The 18,693-nt window shown below is 45.1% G+C and overlaps 1 protein-coding gene across 1 annotated transcript in view; it reads right to left on the bottom strand.

The window, feature by feature from the left end:
- Nucleotides 1-3,460: 3,460 nt before the first annotated feature.
- The window catches only part of AJAP1 (adherens junctions associated protein 1), a 214,322-nt gene continuing 199,089 nt past the window's right edge, over nucleotides 3,461-18,693 (bottom strand). Inside the window, exons 4-5 of the mRNA XM_084821532.1 lie at nucleotides 9,243-9,485; nucleotides 3,461-4,032 (exon numbers count right to left, since the gene is read on the bottom strand). Coding sequence (XP_084677658.1) covers nucleotides 3,960-4,032; nucleotides 9,243-9,485 — 316 coding nt within the window. The 3' untranslated portion in view covers nucleotides 3,461-3,959. The remainder of the gene's footprint in view (nucleotides 4,033-9,242; nucleotides 9,486-18,693) is intronic.

Raw genomic sequence — 18,693 nt, 5'->3', positions numbered from 1 at the left:
TCCTTTTTTCATAAAAACAAGCTCAGGAAAATGGTGGGCGCTCATGGAGGGGATCCAGGGTGAGTGTGGGCAGCTCAGCAAGCTTATGGGGGCTTGAGCACGGGTTGGGGGGGCTTGAGTGGGGGCAACACTTCAGTGAGCACCTGCCAAAACCGGACAGGGCATCCATCCCTACCTAGGAGTAAATGTTGCATCCAGGACTGTTCAGCTTAGAGAAAAAGTGAGAGCAGAGAGGCATGATGGAGATGGAGAATGTTATGCATGTTGTAGAGAAAGTGGAGAGGGATATGTAGGGATGGCATGGGTGCCTGATCGGGTCGGAGCTCTGGTGGACTTCCCCCTGCCCATGCCCCTGAGCCATGTTGTCTAAAAGGAGGTGAGCCCCTGCCCCCACTTGACCCTCCCCAGGGCTTGCCGAACTGCCCACACCCACTCGGGACCCACTCTCAAGTGCCGCGATCACCATTTTGCAAAAAATGGCAAATGCAAATATGCGCACATCTAGTTGTATGCAAAATGGCACCATGAATGGCCGATTTAGATTTATAATCTTATGTATATGGGTGATTCGTGCCACCATTTTGTGTACAACTAGATGTTGCACATATTTGTGGTTGCCTTTTTTTGTTTTTTTCGCAAAATGGCCATCCTGGCGTTCAAGGGTGGGTCCCGGGTGAGTACAGGCAGCCTGGCAAGTGGCGGGGAGCTGGAGCATGGGTCCGGGGACACACGAGCAGGGGCAGGGCCTGGGTGGGTGCCTGGAGAACCCAGATGGGGAGGCACTTCTCCATCCCTGGGGAGATATTATTGTCCCTCTCTCATAATACTAGAACCTGGGCTCATCCCATGAAGATGATTGGTGGGAGATTCAGGAAAGACAAAAGGATGGACTTCATATCACATAGTGCATAGTTAAAGTATGGAATTTACTATCACCTGATGTGGTGTTGGCCACCAAGGTGGATGGCTTTAACAGGGAATTAGACCAATTCATGGACATTAAGGCCATCAATGGCTACTAGTCATGATGGCTGTATATTCTCCAGTTACATATGTATGTATGTATGTATGTATGTATTTATTTATTTATTATTACATGATCAGGAGGGTTTGGGAACATGAGTGAGAGGCTGCTGTCACACTGATGTCTTACTTCTGGGCTTCCCACTGGAGCATATGGTTAGCCAGTGTTGGACAAAATTCCCCAAAAATGTAAATATTGTGTCCAGTTCTGGGCACCACACTTTAAGAAGGATGCAGACCAGCTGGACAGGGTTCAGAGGAGGGCAATGAAGATGATCAGGGGACTGGAAACAGAGCCCTATGAAGAGAGACAGAAAGAACTGGGCATGTTTAGGCTTGAGAAGAGAAGACTGAGGGGAGATAGGATGGCGCTCTTCAAGTCCTTGAAAGGTTGTCACAGAGAGGAAGGCCAGGATCTCTTCTCGGAACCTCCCAGAGTGCAGGACACGGAATCATGGGCTCAAGTTACAGGAATCCAGATTCCGTCTGAACATCAGGAAAAACTTCCTGACGGTTAGAGCAATACGACAATGGAACCAATTACCTAGGGAGGTGGTGGGCTCTCTCACACTGGAGGCATTCAAGACGAGGCTGGACTGCCATCTGTCAGGGATGCTCTGACTTGGATTCCTGCATTGAGCAGGGGGTTGGACTCGATGGCCTTGTAGGCCCCTTCCAACCCTACTATTCTAGGATTCTACGGTGGGCTTTCCCACACTGGAGGCATTCAAGACGAGGCTGGACAGCCATCTGTCAGGGATGCTTTGACTTGGATTCCTGCATTAAGCAGGGGGTTGGACTCGATGGTCTTACAGGCCCCTTCCAACCCTACTATTCTAGGATTCTGTGTTGAACTAGATGGGCCTTTGGTCCGATCCAGCATGACTCTTTTTGTGTTGGTCTTCTTATGTTTGGCCTGACCCAGCTCTATTTCCTCTGCTCCCCAGGCTCAGTATCACTGGATATGAAGTAGCTAAAGTTTGTTGCATCAATATTGTATTTTAGGGTGTTCAAAGTACTTCACATGAATTAGCTCAGTAGTCTGCACAATGACCTTTTAAAGTAGGGCAGAATTATTATCTCTATACTACAGAAGGGGACACTGAAGCAACTGAAGAATGGTTTATGGAAGGTCACCGAGTGGCACTATAGTTGAACCTTGGGCCACTAATACCATTTCTTATCCTTTACCTCCTGCTAGAATCTAAAATGGTGGTGCTGTAGATGTGCAAGGGAGGAAAGGCAGAAAATCTTGGCCAGCAGTGACTGGCCAGCAGTGACTGGCACCTCTCTGCAGTTCCTCCCTTCCCTTTCAGTTCCTCCCTTCAGGAACTTTTGCAAAGCTCCTAGTCATGGTTGACTTGACTATCATACTGGCTGCACTGTAAGTAAGGCAGGGAAGTGTTCTCACCCTGCCCAGGAAACTGAGAAACTCCACTGATTTTCTGGTGCTTTGGTGTAGTTGAAGCTGAGCTGAAACTTCTCAGAAGACATTTTTTTCTGTGAAAAAAAACTGATATTTTTCTCTCCACTCCCCCCCCCCTGCAGCCACTTCATACAATTTGTGATGGATACTCTCCACCTTTTTATGGTATTTGTCCCCTGCCCACCCGTCCCAGACACTTAATGCCCTACGATGATGCTAGATCCAGTGCACTGTGGAGGACACAAAATGGTGGCCAGGCTGCCAACCAAGTTGTGTGATTGTGTGTGTGTGTTTAAGGTAGGGGGAACAAAGGAAGCTGTGCTACTGCCACTGCTAATGGTGAACCCCACCTCTGAGAAACTGTCAGGAGAATTCCTCCTCCCCCGGAGAAACTTGGTGCAGTGGCCTTCCACATTTCTCTGCCCACAAATAGATGTGGGGATTTTAAGAGACCATTTGCGTACACACAGTCCAATCTCAGGAGAACAAAATGGTGCTGGTCACTTTGGTTGTGAGCAGCCACAGAAGAAATAACTTTGCGATGCACATTTGGGGGGGGTTGGACTATGCCCCACATTTGCTCCGCATTTTCTGTTGGGTGATACTTTGGCTCAGCCATAAAGGAATCCGAAATATTTGTGGGAGGAGGGGGATCTTTTGGATGACAAGTCTACATTTTAGAAAGCATTATCTTGTTTACTCCTGTGCCCCAATATACCTTCTTCTCCATCCCTCTAATTTATACCTTGTGCATATATATATGTGTGTGTATGTATATGTGTGTGTGTGTGTGTGTGTGTGTATATATATATATATATACACACATACACACACACACATATACATAAGTGTGTGTGTGTGCATCGCCATACTATATTTTTATCCATACTAACTCCACAAATACAAAGAAAGAGAGAAAATCTAGTACAAAATGGGAGAAGTCCTTTCAATTTGTTTTCTTCTTTATATATATAGCGAGTCCCTTTCTTCTTTTCTCAGAAGGCATTTTTATAAATACATGTTTATTAATCCTGATGTATAATCAATTATTACAAAGCAATGTAAAGTAGTAACATCAAGTGACAAAGCAAAAATGAAAGTAACCCATTACAACATTTTAAAGTAATCTGAAACATGCTTAATCTTAGTTCTTCCTTCACTATCTCTATAGGCATCCAATTTCAATCCTGCTGTGATAAGTATCTCATGTAATTGTACTAATCTAAAATAGTTAAAAAACAAAACAACCCCCCCCCCCCAAGCCTTCGATAAATTAATGTAAAGGTATAGGTTTGGGGTTTGCTAAGCAAGGTCTGCAACCCTTTTCATGTAAACTGGCACGATATTTTAATTTTAATATTGGGTAGATGGCTATGGGGTGCCATTGGACAATGTGGGTGGTTTCTTGCTAGCCAGTGATTTGGGGATAAAACAAAATGGCTGAAGAGAAAGTACATACCAGGAAATAGCGTCTGCCCTGCCCCCAGGAAGTAAAACAGACTTCGGCTGGTCAGCAGGAGATTTCAAACCATTTCTCAGACACAAAGGCCACGGGGATTAGATGCCGATCGGAAGAGGAGGGTCTGCAGTGAGCAGAAAAATCGACTTGCACGTGGCAGTATGTGACATACAGCAAGCATCCCCAGGCAGGCCTGCAGCCCCAAATCCACTTTTATCATATTGTATTTTTGGGGGGGGGGTCAATTTTAAAACGATGCTTTGACTGGTTTGACTGGTTTCTGCAGGTGAGTGCTTTGCTAAGAGGGAGATGAACGTTTTCGAAAAATCTCTCCCCGGTTCTGTCTTGCTTTGTTTCAGGTCAGTATGTTAACCAAAGCCTCAGTTGTTACACTGATGTATCTCAAATACATGCCAAAAAAATAAATACATCTGTCTGATGCCCTGTGCTTTTCCAACAGGATTTGCGGACACAGCCATTAGGTGCCCGCCGTGGAATCCACCGTACGGTATGCCAACGGATTTGGCTGTGCCATGCAAATGAGACTTTTTGCCCTCCGATTTCCTCTGCCAAAAGACAAATGAGGTTGGGCCAGATTTGAAAGAACTGTGCGGAAACCAATAATTCCTAACAAAGCATCACCTTAAGGCAAAAATCCGATTTTTTTTTTTTAAATGTAATGAACCTTTTCCAGGCAATGCACACCTGCCAAAGAACAATACAGACAGAGGGATATAAATGGAAAGGATGAGACATGAACAAGTTCTCCACAGTTCACAAATACAACAGGAAAACACAGACACACACACAGCTACACATGTATATAAACACGCCCAGCCACCACCCTGTGCCGAATCACTCTGGGCTTGGTTGGCCGGGGCTCATGTTAAAAATGCATGAGTACAGACACACAGTGAAATGGTTTAAAAATCCTTGCCAGTTATCTGCCTACCAGGAAGCCCATAAGATTGCCCTTCAGCCACAGCACCCTTCACAGAGATTTCTAGGGATGATGATTTCTCCATGCACTCTTTCTAACTTTTGTTTTTGCCTGTGCTTTGGAAGGGGTACCTCAAGAATTACTACCCCCTTCAATTTAGTTCTAAATATGGACTCCCAGAACAATGGTCTCTCAGAATCCTAGCGTGCAATCCTATGTATGTTTAGACAGAAAAAAGTCCTACAACTCCCAGCATTCCCCAGCCAGCCATGTTGGCTGAGGAATGCTGGGAGTTGCAGGACTTCTTTTTCTGTCTAAACATGCATAGGATTGCACCCTTACTTGGGTTGCTACTAGATTACATTTGGAACCTGCTTTTGATGTGCAGGTCATTGCTGGTTGAAGATCACCGCACCAGTCATGAGCGAGAACCCTCAAAAAACCCTGTCTTCCCAGATTTTGTGGCATCAAGACTCCTCAAGCCAAGAAACAAACAAAGATGACTGGACCATCTCTGAAAGCATGCAAAGTGTGTTTGCAGTGATACTGCTCCTACTACAATGGGGGACAGGCAGACAAGCCCTAATTTAAATGTTACCTTTGTACATGGTTAGTTCCCCAGGGGTCAAATCCCATTTGCATCCATAACATCAGCTTCTGGATTGCATGATTTCTTTTGCAGTGGTGAAACTAGGTAATTTTAGACCCTAGACTTAAATGTCATATGCCCCGCCCCACTTAAATGGTAATGTTAGGGATGGGTGAACTCCCCATTGCCCTGTTTGGGCACCACTCACCAGACTCCCGCTGTTTGCCCAACCCTGACGGGTGCACGGGAAAACCCACCAGACGGGCCGTGGGCACCCAGTGAGAGCTCGCAGTTTCCTGGCTTTTTGCGAGCCGCCATTTCACACAAAATGGCGGGTATAGCTATTTACAGAAATTACCATTTGTGTAAAATCACTGCCATAAATAGTGCGATTTGTGCAAAATTGCAGGTGTAAATGTAAACTGTGCCCTCAATTTTGCACAAAATGGCGGCTCGTGAATAAACAGGAAACCACCAGCCAAGTTGTGCAAGCTCAGGGACCTGCCAGCCAGCAACCAGGGAGCCAAGCTGGTGAAAACGCGCCAGCTCCACCCCTAAATCGGATTCCTCCGACATCCCTAGGCAATGTATATTACTTCAGTTGTGAAGCACACAACTAACATTTCTCTCTTTCTGTCTCTCTCTCCCCCCCAACCCACCTGCTATTCCATGCTTTAAAACTGTTTCTACAATCCTGAAACGTTAGAACAATCACCAAACTGCCAAGTCTGATTTTTTAAAAAAAATCTATCTGGGCATGTGCAGTTTTGCATTTTCAACTGACTTAAATCATGGCACCATCATGACTACAAGAATAAAGTTCAGTGCCACTCTCTCCGTTGTGGGGCCTCATCTTTGGACCCTAGCTACACCACTGTACTTTTGCATAGGAAGTAAGTCAATCAAGGAAGCCATGTTATGAAGAATTACAAATTTTTCCAATGCAAAATGGGAGTCAGCTGTGGAGGTGTGGCAACAATACTGCCAAGGCAATATTTAAATTGGATCTAAAAAAGAAAAAGGATAGGTGGAGAATACAGGATCATTTTGGCAGGTTGTGGACAACGGGAAGCCAACATTCTGTGAAAAATGGAGGAAGCGATAATGGGACTTAGCTTTGTCAATCAATAGTGCAACCAATGAACTAGAACACAACCCTCTCACAACTTCAACCACTTGGTTGAATCAAGAGTCCCTGAACCTAGAGAAGAGGGTTCTAGAAATGAGCTTATGCCTTCCCTAGCAACTCTTTGTGCCTGCTTAGGAGGTGGGCTGCATGTGGAGACTCATGAGTCAAACTTCAAACAAACAAACACATACACACACACACACACATCACAACACTCACAATGTCCTCTGAGCCAAATGCAATTGGGCCATTAACAGTGGACTGATCTTTCATGGTGAAAATGGCCGCTTTGTTAACCATCTGTCTTTTGTCAGGTCCGCATCCCTGACAGGCAATGGATGTACAGAGCTGTGACTAAAAGCTCAACATTCCACCCTTGTTACATCTCTACTGCCCTCACATATGCAATATGATGCAATAACAAGCTGGGTAAGGGAGCAATTTTATGCACCAATATCAGTAGGAATCCACATAAATAGCTATAATGCTGGAGACCGGAATCAAAAGAAGACAGCTACCCTGGAGAAGTCTTGGTTGCTTAAGGAGTAGAGAGGGAATCCTCCAGGAAAGTCACCAAGAATCATTCCCTTGATAAAGACTTGTGTCGAAACTAGGGATGCTGGAGAAATTGGAGATGGACTAAAATGAGCTTGGACTTCTAAGAACGTGACCAGCGGAATCTGCTAAGGAGTGACCCCCTCAGGCTGAGCAGAGTCCGTAGGCTTTCAGATTTTTTGTTTTACATCCCCCAAATTTATGCATATTTATTCATAGGAAAATACACACGTTTCTGCGGAGGGAAAGTGGAATGGAATGGGGGACAATGTGCTACATGGTACATACTAAGGTAAATTATGTAAATTCTTATGGAACCTCTTATGTAATTATTTGCATATTTTTCCACATGACGGGGAAAAAACATATTGCATCTGTCTGTGAGTAGATGATGGAACAAAAGGCGCCTGACAATCCATGAAACACAGGCGGGACAGATTTTACACAGTCCGTCCATCCCTAGTTGAAATTCATTGGGAACATAACCAGTGTAGCTGTCGTCTTTTTTGATTCTGGACTCCCCCTTTTTTTCATGCACTCTCACATTAGCCACCTTATTTGCAAGATTTGGCTTAACATTAGTTAGAACCACTAAACCAAATCTCTAGCATGAGGTGCAGTGTGTGTGTGTGTGTGGGGGGGGGCATACTATAAGGTGATTACACCCCCCACCCCCACTCACGTTTTACACAGAGAAATGGTCTTACTTAAGTATGTTCATGTGAACATATTTATATTTACCACAGCCTGGAACATGCTACAGAAATAATGTGATCTGATGAACTGGGTTAATAGATAAGGGTCAGATCATGGGTAGGTTTTAGGGGCTCCAAATAAATAGACTAGATCAATAGTGGGTAACTGCAGGAGATCCTGGGGCCATTTTCACAACCCCATAGAACCCTCCAGAGATGGGCTGCACTGGGAGAGAGGAATGTGTATATATATATATATGTGTGTGTGTGTCTGTGTGTGTGTATACCCACACACACACACACACACACACACACACACATACATACAGTTTGCTGCCAAAATTTACCAGAAAACCACTGTTTAGCACTCAGTAGTGCTAAAAGGGCTAAATTTAGCTTGCTATACAAGCTAAAGTTCACCCTTGAAGTGTTCTGTACACACCACAGAGTGTAATTTTGTTTCTGGAATTATTGTGGGGGTGGGGATTGGAGGCAGTGGGGCCTGGGTCTGCTAGAGAAATAAGCAATCTGGAAAAATGGGAGAGTTTTTTTGTTTTTGTTTTGTTCCTGGTTAAGTAACTTGGGATGTTCTACACCATCTGAGGGTCAATGAGTCAACAGAGGACCCTACGGTAGGTAGCTGCTGACCGTATGGTTGAGACCAGCGTTCCCATCACTCACGGTCACTCAGCAGGCCAGCCACCTTGTGGTTCAGAGTTGTCTGCATTCACCCTGAGTTGCACTGACTGGGACATGAGGGGAGGGAGGGGAGTAATCTGTCCTCAGCTTACCACATCAGTCCTAGCACACAATCAAACTGGGCTGGTGTGCCAGGAAAGAGACCTTGGCTCTGACTCTCCGCTGCCCCTAACCCCATTACGAGGCTTGCCTTGTGCCTGTTGCAATTTATTATTGGAGGGAGAAACAGTGACATTTCCTGGTGGATTATGGCCTGTCAAGGACCAAACCGAATCGGTTGCCCCACACTTTTACAACAACGTCACAGTTGGGGGCATTTGGCTGTTGCCACATGAAATAAAGACACCCACATATGCGCACACCGGCATCTTTGCTGTAGTGCTGAGAAGTTTAATATATGTGTCGCTCTGTGATTGCTGCCCAGGGTGTACACAGAAATGAGCATGGTCACTTTCAACCATGGTGTGGGAGGAAGCTGATGGAGTGACAACCAATGAAATTAAGAGGATACAACACTTCACATGACCTGGCTATAACGGAAATGTTGACAGCTTTTCTACATTCTCTTCCATAGAGAAACAGAATGATATGGTAGCAGCCACTCAAGAAATTCCCCTCAGGGGGAAAACAACTTCTTTTGGATGCTGGTATCAGCAACACAACCCAGTATCCATTCAAGGCAAATGAATAAGCCACAGACAGAGTAGCTAAGCTTCTACTGTCTTACCTATTTCCATTGAAGGATGTCTTATAATCCCCAGGAGGAAGTATTGTCTCCTCAGCATACACGGGCACTGGTGTCCTTACGCACTCATGGGAGCACTGCAGTGTTTCATTGTAGGCTGTGAATATGTCCAAGTTACTGGGCACTCTGGCCGGGGTGAAGTCTGTCAGGTTCTGACAACTTTCTTCCTGCTGGTTAATTTTGCGCTGGTGGCCGTTTCTTCTTGTGTTCCCACTTTGCGCACAACTGCAGGCAAAAAGCAAGAAGGAAGATTAAAACAGGGGTGGCCAGCTGGTAGGACTTACAGGGTGACATTGCACAAGTCATGATCTGGCAGCCAAGGCTACCTTAGCAGGGCTGTTGTGACCATGCATGACACTCCATGTTCCTTGAAGGGGAAGGTGGGATAAAAATATAAATCAATAAACAACAATGATCATCATTAGGAGAGGAATTGAGCAGGGGGTCGGACTCGATGGTCTTATAGGCCCCTTCCAACCCTAATGTTCTATGATTCTATGATTCTAGGAAACAACAGCTTGGCTTCCTGGAAGAGAATACTCTACTCTCCACTACTAATTAGGGATGTACAGACTGTGTAAAATCTGCTCCGTCTGTGTTTCACGGATTGTCAGGTGCCTTTGGTTCCATTGTCCGCCCACAGACGGATGCAAATATATATATTTTTTGTCATGCAGAAAAATATGCAAATAATCACCTCTGTATTTACATAATTTACCTCAGTACGTAACATTTAGCATACTGTCCCCCATTCCATTCAATGTTTCCTCAGCAGAAACGTATGCATTTTCCTATGAATTTATATGCGTAAATTTTGGGAAAGTAAAATAAATAAATAAATAAATCTGAAAGTCGATGGACTCCGCACAGCCTGAGGGGGTCACTCTGCAGTGGATTCTGCAGGTCAGATTCTGAGAATCCGAGCTCACTTTAGTCCATCTCGAATTTCTCCAGCATCCCTACACTATTAATCATACCACTAGGGATGGTGGAGAATTCCGCCACGGATTTCAGTGAGGCCGAATGCACTGGCATTTGGCCCCCCGAAACTTGTGGCGGAACAGCCTCCCACCCCCCGCCACCTCACGGAATAGCCCTGGAACGAAACTTACCTGGGGCTCCGGCAGCGGTGGCGGCGGCTCTGGCGGCGGCTCTGGCGGATGGTCTTTCGACCGGCTGCTGCAGCTGCCATTTGCATCCTGCTCTTTGCTGTGATAGGCTACATAAGTATTTACATAGCCTATCATGGCAAGCTAAAAAAAAAAAAACAGCGTACGCAAATGGCAGCAGCTACAGCGGCTGCCATTTGAGTTCCCTTTTTTCTGCTATTTTAGCCTACGTAAATATTTATGTAAGCTATTACGGCAAAAAAAAGGGGACGCAAATAGCGTAGCGGGCGCTATTTGTGTTCCTTTCCCCCCCCCTGCCATAACAGCTAACGTAAATATTTACGTAGGCTAAAATGGCGGGGGGGGGGGAGGAACACAAATGGTGCCCAGTACACTATTTGCGTTCCCCCTTTTTTTGCCGTAATAGCTTACGTAAATATTTACGTAGGCTAAAACAGCAAAAAAAAGGGAACACAAATGGCGGCAGCCATAGCTGCTGCCAATTGCGTACGCTGTTTTTTTTGTTTTGGTTTGGTTTTTTTGCTTACCAGATGTCCGCGGAGCGGAGCCGACCGGATCAGGATTTCGGGGGGAGGCGCAGAGTGCCTCCCCCCGAAGACGAATCACCCCGTCGGAGAGGTAAGTGACTTTCGTACATCCCTACCTGTGAGTTCAGATTGAATTATCACTCAGAATTATCTGAGAAACATTGGCTTCAATGAAGCAATTAGATTTCAGATATATTTTATGCATGTACTTATTTATCTAGCATGCGCCAATTTGAAATTCAAATGGGGACCTTCATAATTAAGGGAAGATTATTTATGTTAAGTGGTATATCCATGTGTTCAAGAACACAGAGCTTGGTATTTGCAAAGATTTTTTTAGCATGTTGAACACATTTTCCAACTCTCATAAGCTCACATTCTTCCCATTTTACTAGAGACATGATCATTTCCCCTTTTTGTTACATTATTGTTCCTCTGGCTCACTCAATGTTGCATTCCAACCCCACCCCACTGCCACGGATTCTTGTTTAAGTGGGGGGAATTTTAATTAATTCTGGAATTGGAGCAAGTATGGGGTACATCAGCTTTCAGCTCCTGCAGTTCATCTACATCTTTTATTCCCTCCGCTTTATGGAAGCTGATGTGTGTTCATAAAACAACGTAAAAAAGCAATCAATGCTATCACACACAGATGATGAATCAAATCACTTTTATGTGGTGTTTTACTAAGACATGTGCAGTTATGTAAATTCATAAAACACCAGACAATATGACATCAATATTGATGTTTTGTTTTTGCAGTGCACACAGATGGCAGATTGGTAAAACACTGCACAAAAAGAATACCGATGCTGTCTGTCTGTCTGTCTGTCTGTCTATCTATCTATCTATCTATCTATCTATCTATCTATCTATCTATGAATGAAAGATAGAAAGACTAACAACAGAGTATCCAAAATATATATTTAAGCTAAACATTTTGGTTTCCACCCTCATCAGTACCTGTGCTGTTAAATGGATATCAGGAGAGGCAGTTTGGAATGCCTGGAGATGAAAGTTCCTTAGGAGAAAAAATAAAACAAAATAGAGACATGAGTGGTATCATGCCTTTGAATTGTCCTCCAGATTAAGGCCATTGGGACTAAGAGTTCTTGGTCTATAGACCCAGAAACGTTCCCTTTTGTCAAGCATGTCATTGTCTTTTGTTTGTTCTATTGGAAGCAACTGTAAATCCAAGAGACTATGTGAAGGGGAGCTGAAATGTCTTGCCACAGGCTGCTCCAGTTTTTTTGGTAAGAATCAAAGATTTGTGGTTATGGAATCTTGTCCTTCAGTCCATTGTAGTTTTCCCTACATATTGCATACACACACACACACACATCTTGCACACACACACACACACATCTATCTTTTTTACGATGTTTACTCAACATAAAAATATGCACATTGGTAATATAGAGAGGGCAGAGATACACAAGTGAACAGAAGTAACAGAAAACTGCACTAAATGGCATTTACACAGGGCACTATACAAAATGTGCAAATAAATAAACAGAGCAATAGGAGATTGTTTTTATTAGAAATGGATGCATCATTTCCCCTTTCACATTGTGTTTATTTATGACCATCTATATCACCCAATATCTGAAGCTCTGTGAGTGGTTCTATATTTAGAACCATCTATATTTAAGACATATTGAAATGTGCATTTTAAAATGTTTTCTCTGAGAATACACATTTCATATTGCATTGAATACACTTCAGGAATAGGTTCAGGCAATTGTTTTCCCCCCAAATATGGGGAGAAATACAGATGTGGATAATTTCGGAAGGATCCCTAGTGATGAAGTCACAGTTGTGTCCCTCAGAGTCTCTATCCTCCCACATAAAACCATTCAAGTCATGGCAAATAATATTGTTGTAATCACCAGTGAAAGCAATGATAATAATTGCCCAAATGTGATTCTGTACTGCCCAGTCCTGCTTCTCTGTTCTATAATCTTTTGGTGCATCTGTCGAATAGACCTAAAAAGGCTATTTTAATAAAAAGGTGGGGGGGGAGGCTCTCCGTCCCTCCTCCCAGAATCCTCCCCAGCCAGCTCCGCTCCGTGGCAGGTCTGTGGAGCCGCCGGCCGGGGTCAGCCACAGCTGGAGTTCCGGCCACGGCTGGGCTGCTGCGGCCGCAAATGGTGGCCGTCGTAGCAGCCACCATTTGCGTCCATCCAGGCTGCCGTGATAGGCTATGTAAGTATTTACATAGCCTATCACGGCAAAGAGCAGGGATGGAAACGGTGGCTGCTACGCCGTTTGTTCCCCTGCTCTTTGCCGTGATAGGATAGGTAAGTATTTACATAGCCTATCATGGTAAAGGCAGCTACGCAAACGGCGTAGCGGCCACCGTTTGCGTCCCTGCTCTTTGCCGTGATAGGCTACGTAAATACTTACATAGCCTATCACGGCAGCCTGGAAGGACGCAAATGGCGGCTGCTATGAAGGCCTCCATTTGCGGCTGCAGCAGCCAGCCAAGAGACCAGCCTCTGCCGCCGGAGCCGCCACCAAAGCCGCCGCCACCAAAGCCCAGATAAGCTTCGTCCCAGGGGGATTCCGCAAGGTGGCGGGGGGTGGGAGGCCGTTCCGCCACAGGTATCGGGGGGCCGAATGCCAGTGCATTCAGCCTCACTGAAATCCGTGGTGGAATTATCCGCCATCCCTACTGAAATATGCACTAATGTGTAGGGTGGGGAAGGGGCTTGCAATCCAATATGTCCTCAGCTCAGGATGAGGAATGAGTTTGCAATGGAAAACAGAGAACGTAGACAAATTCACAAATCCCTTGGCATCTCTAATGGACAATTCCCAGGATTCTTTGTAGGAAGCAGATTATAAAACAATCAGTCTGTAAGCACCATGAAAACAATGCAGTGATTACTCAAAGCCAACATGGATTTCTCAAGAACAAATCCTGCCAGATGAATCTGATCTGTCTTTCTCTCTCTCTTTTTAATCAGGTAACCTCCCTTATGGACTGTGGGAATGCTGTGGACATAATATATCTTGACTTCAGCAAATTTTTTGACAAAGTGCCCCATGATCTCCTAATTAGCAACCTAGCTAAAAGTGGGCTAGATGAAACAACTATCAGGTGGATCCACAGTTGGCTACAGAATCGGACTCAAAGAGTGCTGATCAATGGGATTTTCTCAAATTGGGGAGAGGTAACGAGCGGGGTGTTGCAGGGCTCAGTCCTGGGCCCAGTGCTCTTCAACATTTTTATTAATGATTTCGATGAGGAGGTGCAAGGAATGCTCATCAAATTTGCAGATGACGCAAAATCCAGTGGGATAGCTAATACCCTGGAAGGTAGATTCAAAGTGATCTTGCTAGGCTGGAGTGCTGGGCTTAAAACAACAGGATGAAATTTAATAGGGATAAATGCCAAGTTCTGCACCTAGGAAAAAGAAACCAAATGCACAGTTACAAGATGGGGGATACTTGGCTCAACAATACTACAAGCGAGAAGGATCTTGGAATTGTTGTCGATCACAAGCTGAATATGAGCCAACAATGTTGGCTGCAAAGAAGGCAAATGCTCTTTTGGGCTGCATTAATAGAAATATAGCTTCCAAATCCAGGGAAGTACTAGTTCCCCTCTACTCAGCACTGCTTAGGCCTCATCTGGAGTACTGTGTCCAGTTCTGGGCACCACACTTTAAGAAAGATGCAGACAAGCTGGAGAGGGTTCAGAGGAGGGCAACAAAGATGGTCAGGGGACTGGAAACAAAGCCCTGTAAAGAGAGACTGAAAGAACTGGGCATGTTTAGCCTTGAGAAGAGAAGATGGAGGGGAGATACAATAGTGCTCTTCAAGATCTTGAAATGTTGTCCCAGAGAGGAAGGCCAGGATCTCCATCATCCCAGAGTGCAGGACACGGAATCATGGGCTCAAGTGACAGGAAGCCAGTTTCCGTCTGAACATCTGGAAAAACTTCCTGACTGTTAGAGCAATATGACAATGGAACCCATTCCCTAGGGAGGCGGTGGGCTCTCCCACACTGGAGGCATTGAAGATGAGGCTGGACAGCCATCTGTCAGGGATGCTTTGACCTGGATTCCTGCACTGAGCAGGGGGTTGGACTCGATGGCCTTGTAGGCCCCTTCCAACCCTACTATCCTATGATTCTGTGATTCTGTAAGACATGGCAGTGAAACTGGGATAAAACTGATTATGTGTATGCGTGTGTACACACACACACACACACACACACACACATACAGTATATACTTGTATATACATACATACATACATATAGCATAGGATGGAGTTAACCAAACTTCTGATAATTGAAACACAGTCCCTCCTCCCAAGTTAATTAATGTAAGTATACACCTGTCTTCTACTTTAAAAAAGAACATTGTTTTTGGAATGTGAAATGTTAGATTAATTCCAGCTGAGTGGAGCCCTGCCCTACATTTCTGCTTCTAGAACAGGGACTCATGCAGTGATGTAACGGAAGCCTACTTGGAGGCTGTGTTTTCTTTATTAGACCTGGAAGAAATTGTATGATCACAACTGATACAGAAAGACCACAGAATCACACACACACACACATAAACACACGCACACAGTAGAAGATATTGGAAAGAAGAAACATTGGAGGCATGAATCATACAAAAGTGCAACACGTGATTTGGGCCAGAGGAATTTACCAGAATTTGCAAAGGTCTTCATATTCATGAGAGACAGAACTTGTGATTTCAAAAATGCAAATTTGGGAGAAAACAAAGCAGATAGATTCCCCCATCCCTGCTTAGTGTCACAGGTTTCTCCTAACGTTTAGCTGAAATCTGCTTCCCTGCAATTTCCACCTGGGTTTTAATCCTGCCAACTGACGCAAGGGAGAACAAGTCTGCTCCGTCATCTTCACGATGCTGACATATTGTGCGTGTCGATGCTCTTGTAGGGGGAATGTTCTGAGAATACCTAGTTAGCAACATGTTGATTCGCTAGCACAGCGTTCTCAGGGATATTTGAGTAGGACTTGTGCTGAGAGATTTCTGAGCCATGGAAGAGGGTTTCAGAAAATCCTCACTGGCTTCACTTTGGGTTTGGGCTTTAATTCTTTTTGACTTTCCAATTTACTTGCTGTCTCTGTATCAGATTCGGTCCCATCATCTGAGGTGAGCCTCAGAACCACCCAGGCAAATTATGCCATGAACTGCCCCACATTTGCAGCTTTTAGGGAACATATTTTTGAGCAGGCAACAGGCCTGAAAGCTCTTTCCAAGGAAAGTGAAGCCACACGGCCCCCAAACTCCCCCCTTCCTCCCAGAGTTGCCGTGACATTATTACAGTGAGAAAAAGCTGACCTCAAAGTAGGTCAATTTGAATGGGAAAATAGGTAAAGGCAGGAATGCCTGAAGCAACGACATAACCTATTTTACTATACAAATAGCTGATGGGGAAGAAGAAAGGAGAGCAAATGAGGCTGGATGAGCACACAGAGCCTCAGAGAAACAGAGCATGTGAAACAGACTAGTGCTTGCCAGGTGACAATGGAGAAATGTCCCAAGAACCCAAAGAAGAGGCTGCCCGCTGTGCCTCTGCTTGATTCATGGAACTTTTCACCTTGCTTCCTTCCAATCAGCCTCCACTGGGGCTGAATGATCATGCTGTGTTCCTGGAATGCAGGTTATGAAATTATTCAGCTGCTCACAATGCGGAGAGACAGCAGAACGATCTCCTCTCAGAGGAGGCTGCCCACTGCTTCTCTGTATGATTCACTGTGTCTCCCTATTCATGCAAACATCCAGTCAGCCTTTAAAAACAAGAAAACAAAACTAACACCCTGTTCCTTCCTCCCTTCCCCCGCCAACCTGCTTTGTGTAACATCTCGCCTGATGAAGAGATCTGGAGATCTTAAAAGCTTGCAAAAATTTTTTTTGGGGGGTGAACTTTGAGTTGGAATAAAAGGTATTACACTATATGGATTTTGGAATTGTTCTTATGGCCAACAGAGCTGCATTCCCCTCCTCAAACTACTAGGTAAATCTATCCAATTTGGCTTATATTTCCTGTTTTTGTTTTTATCTAGCCTGTCTTCTAAATTTAACTCCAGCTTTTTAAATATAAAGGCTGCCTCGTTGACCTCGGCTTTTGTTTTTCACCGATGAAGGAACCTGTCTGGTTCACCCAGTTAAGAAGTAAGAGCTGGGTTTTATGTCTTTAAAAATGGAGGATCTACAACATTTGGAACTGACTTTGTTCTTCCCAGTGGTCCTGGGGCAGTGATATGATCACTTTCCTTGGCAGAACCCAATTTGACTGTCTGCAACCCCCTCTCGTTCACATCATCTTAAGACTCTGACTGTGCGGACATCCTGACTATGACATCCAATCAGCATTTTTTTAAAAAACCCTATTCCTCCCCCACCTCTGCTAATACCAACCTCTTGCATCGTCTTGCCTGATGAAGAGATCTGGAGATCTTGGAAGCTTGCCCTTTTCCACCCTTATATTTGAGTTGGCCCAATGAAGGTATTACACTCTGTGGATTGTAGAACTTTCCTTATGGCCGATATGGTGGGCTTTGTTTTTTTGGTGTCTCTGTATGATTCGATGCTCTGACCTTGCTTCCTTCCCAGTCAGCTTGGGGGGAAGTTACTCTGTCCCCAGCTCTGAAAACGGTTGTGGGTGGATCATTCAGTGGAGAGGTGCACCTGGAATACTTGCCACCAGAAAAAATCAGAGTCGGCACCTCTTACTACCACAGACATGGGGCAATGCCCATTACAGCTCCAGTTGAAGAGGCACTCACAACTCCCACAAGATGTAGTGATGGACACCAGTTTAGATGCCTTTAAAAGGGGATTGGACAACTTCATGGAGGAGAAGGCTATCAGTAGCTACTGGTCCTGACGGCTATGTGATACCTCCAGTATCCGAGGGAGTGTGCCTACATACACCAGTTGCTGGGGAACATGAGTGGGAGGGGGCTGTTGCTCTCATGTCCTGCTTGTGGGTTCCTATTTGACACCTGGTTGGTCACTGTGTGAACAGAATGCTGTCCTAGATGGACACCTGGTCTGATCCAGCACTGCTCTTCTTATGTTTCTATGTTCTTAACTCTTACATGGCTCCTCCTGCCCTCCTGGATTTCTGTTTTCTGCCCTCCTTCCTCTCCCCCGCCCCACTTTTGTGTGTGAAGAGCATGTCTCCAGCTCAAGGGTAGCTGCAGAGGGCGTCAAGCTTGTGCATTTGCCCCAAGAGGAAGCCCATCGTCCCAGCAGTGCTGCCATTTCCATTGTGCAAAGAGTATCTGGAAGACTGGATGCAGCATACAAGAGCTCTCAGATACAGGGGTCCATTGAGGGTGTTCATACCTGAGCGTCCCCCACCCCTCCTGTAGCCAGTATTGTCCATATGGGCCACATAGCAAGTGAGGGAGGCATGTGGTGGGACTGAGAAGAGATTGGGCTGGAGTTATAGCTACTTTGTCTCATCAGGACTTTTAAGCATCAGTATCCAAGTTGCAAGGTGGCAGCCCTATGAATCTTGCCCAGAACACAACAGAAACACAGGTGATGGGCTGAGGGCAGTCAGTTCCAATGGTAAGACCTTTTGGTGGTAAGCGTGAAACATGCCTGCAGTTTTAATTCAGAAAGAAACACATGAGCCATAGTGATCAGCAGTTTGGGAATCTCTACCCAAAAGGCACAGAAGAAGTCAGATTAAAGCACCAGGATATTTTTGTCAGGTTCTGTCTTCCGGCTAAGCCGGCCACAAAGGTCTGTGTTGCCCTAACTTCTGATTGGTGTG

This window comes from Heloderma suspectum, chromosome 15 (assembly GCF_057233095.1).
Source record: "Heloderma suspectum isolate Gila_16-S chromosome 15, 16-S_ref, whole genome shotgun sequence".
In the NCBI taxonomy this organism is placed as follows: Eukaryota; Metazoa; Chordata; class Lepidosauria; order Squamata; family Helodermatidae; genus Heloderma; species Heloderma suspectum.
This window is presented reverse-complemented; position numbering and strand designations above follow the sequence as displayed.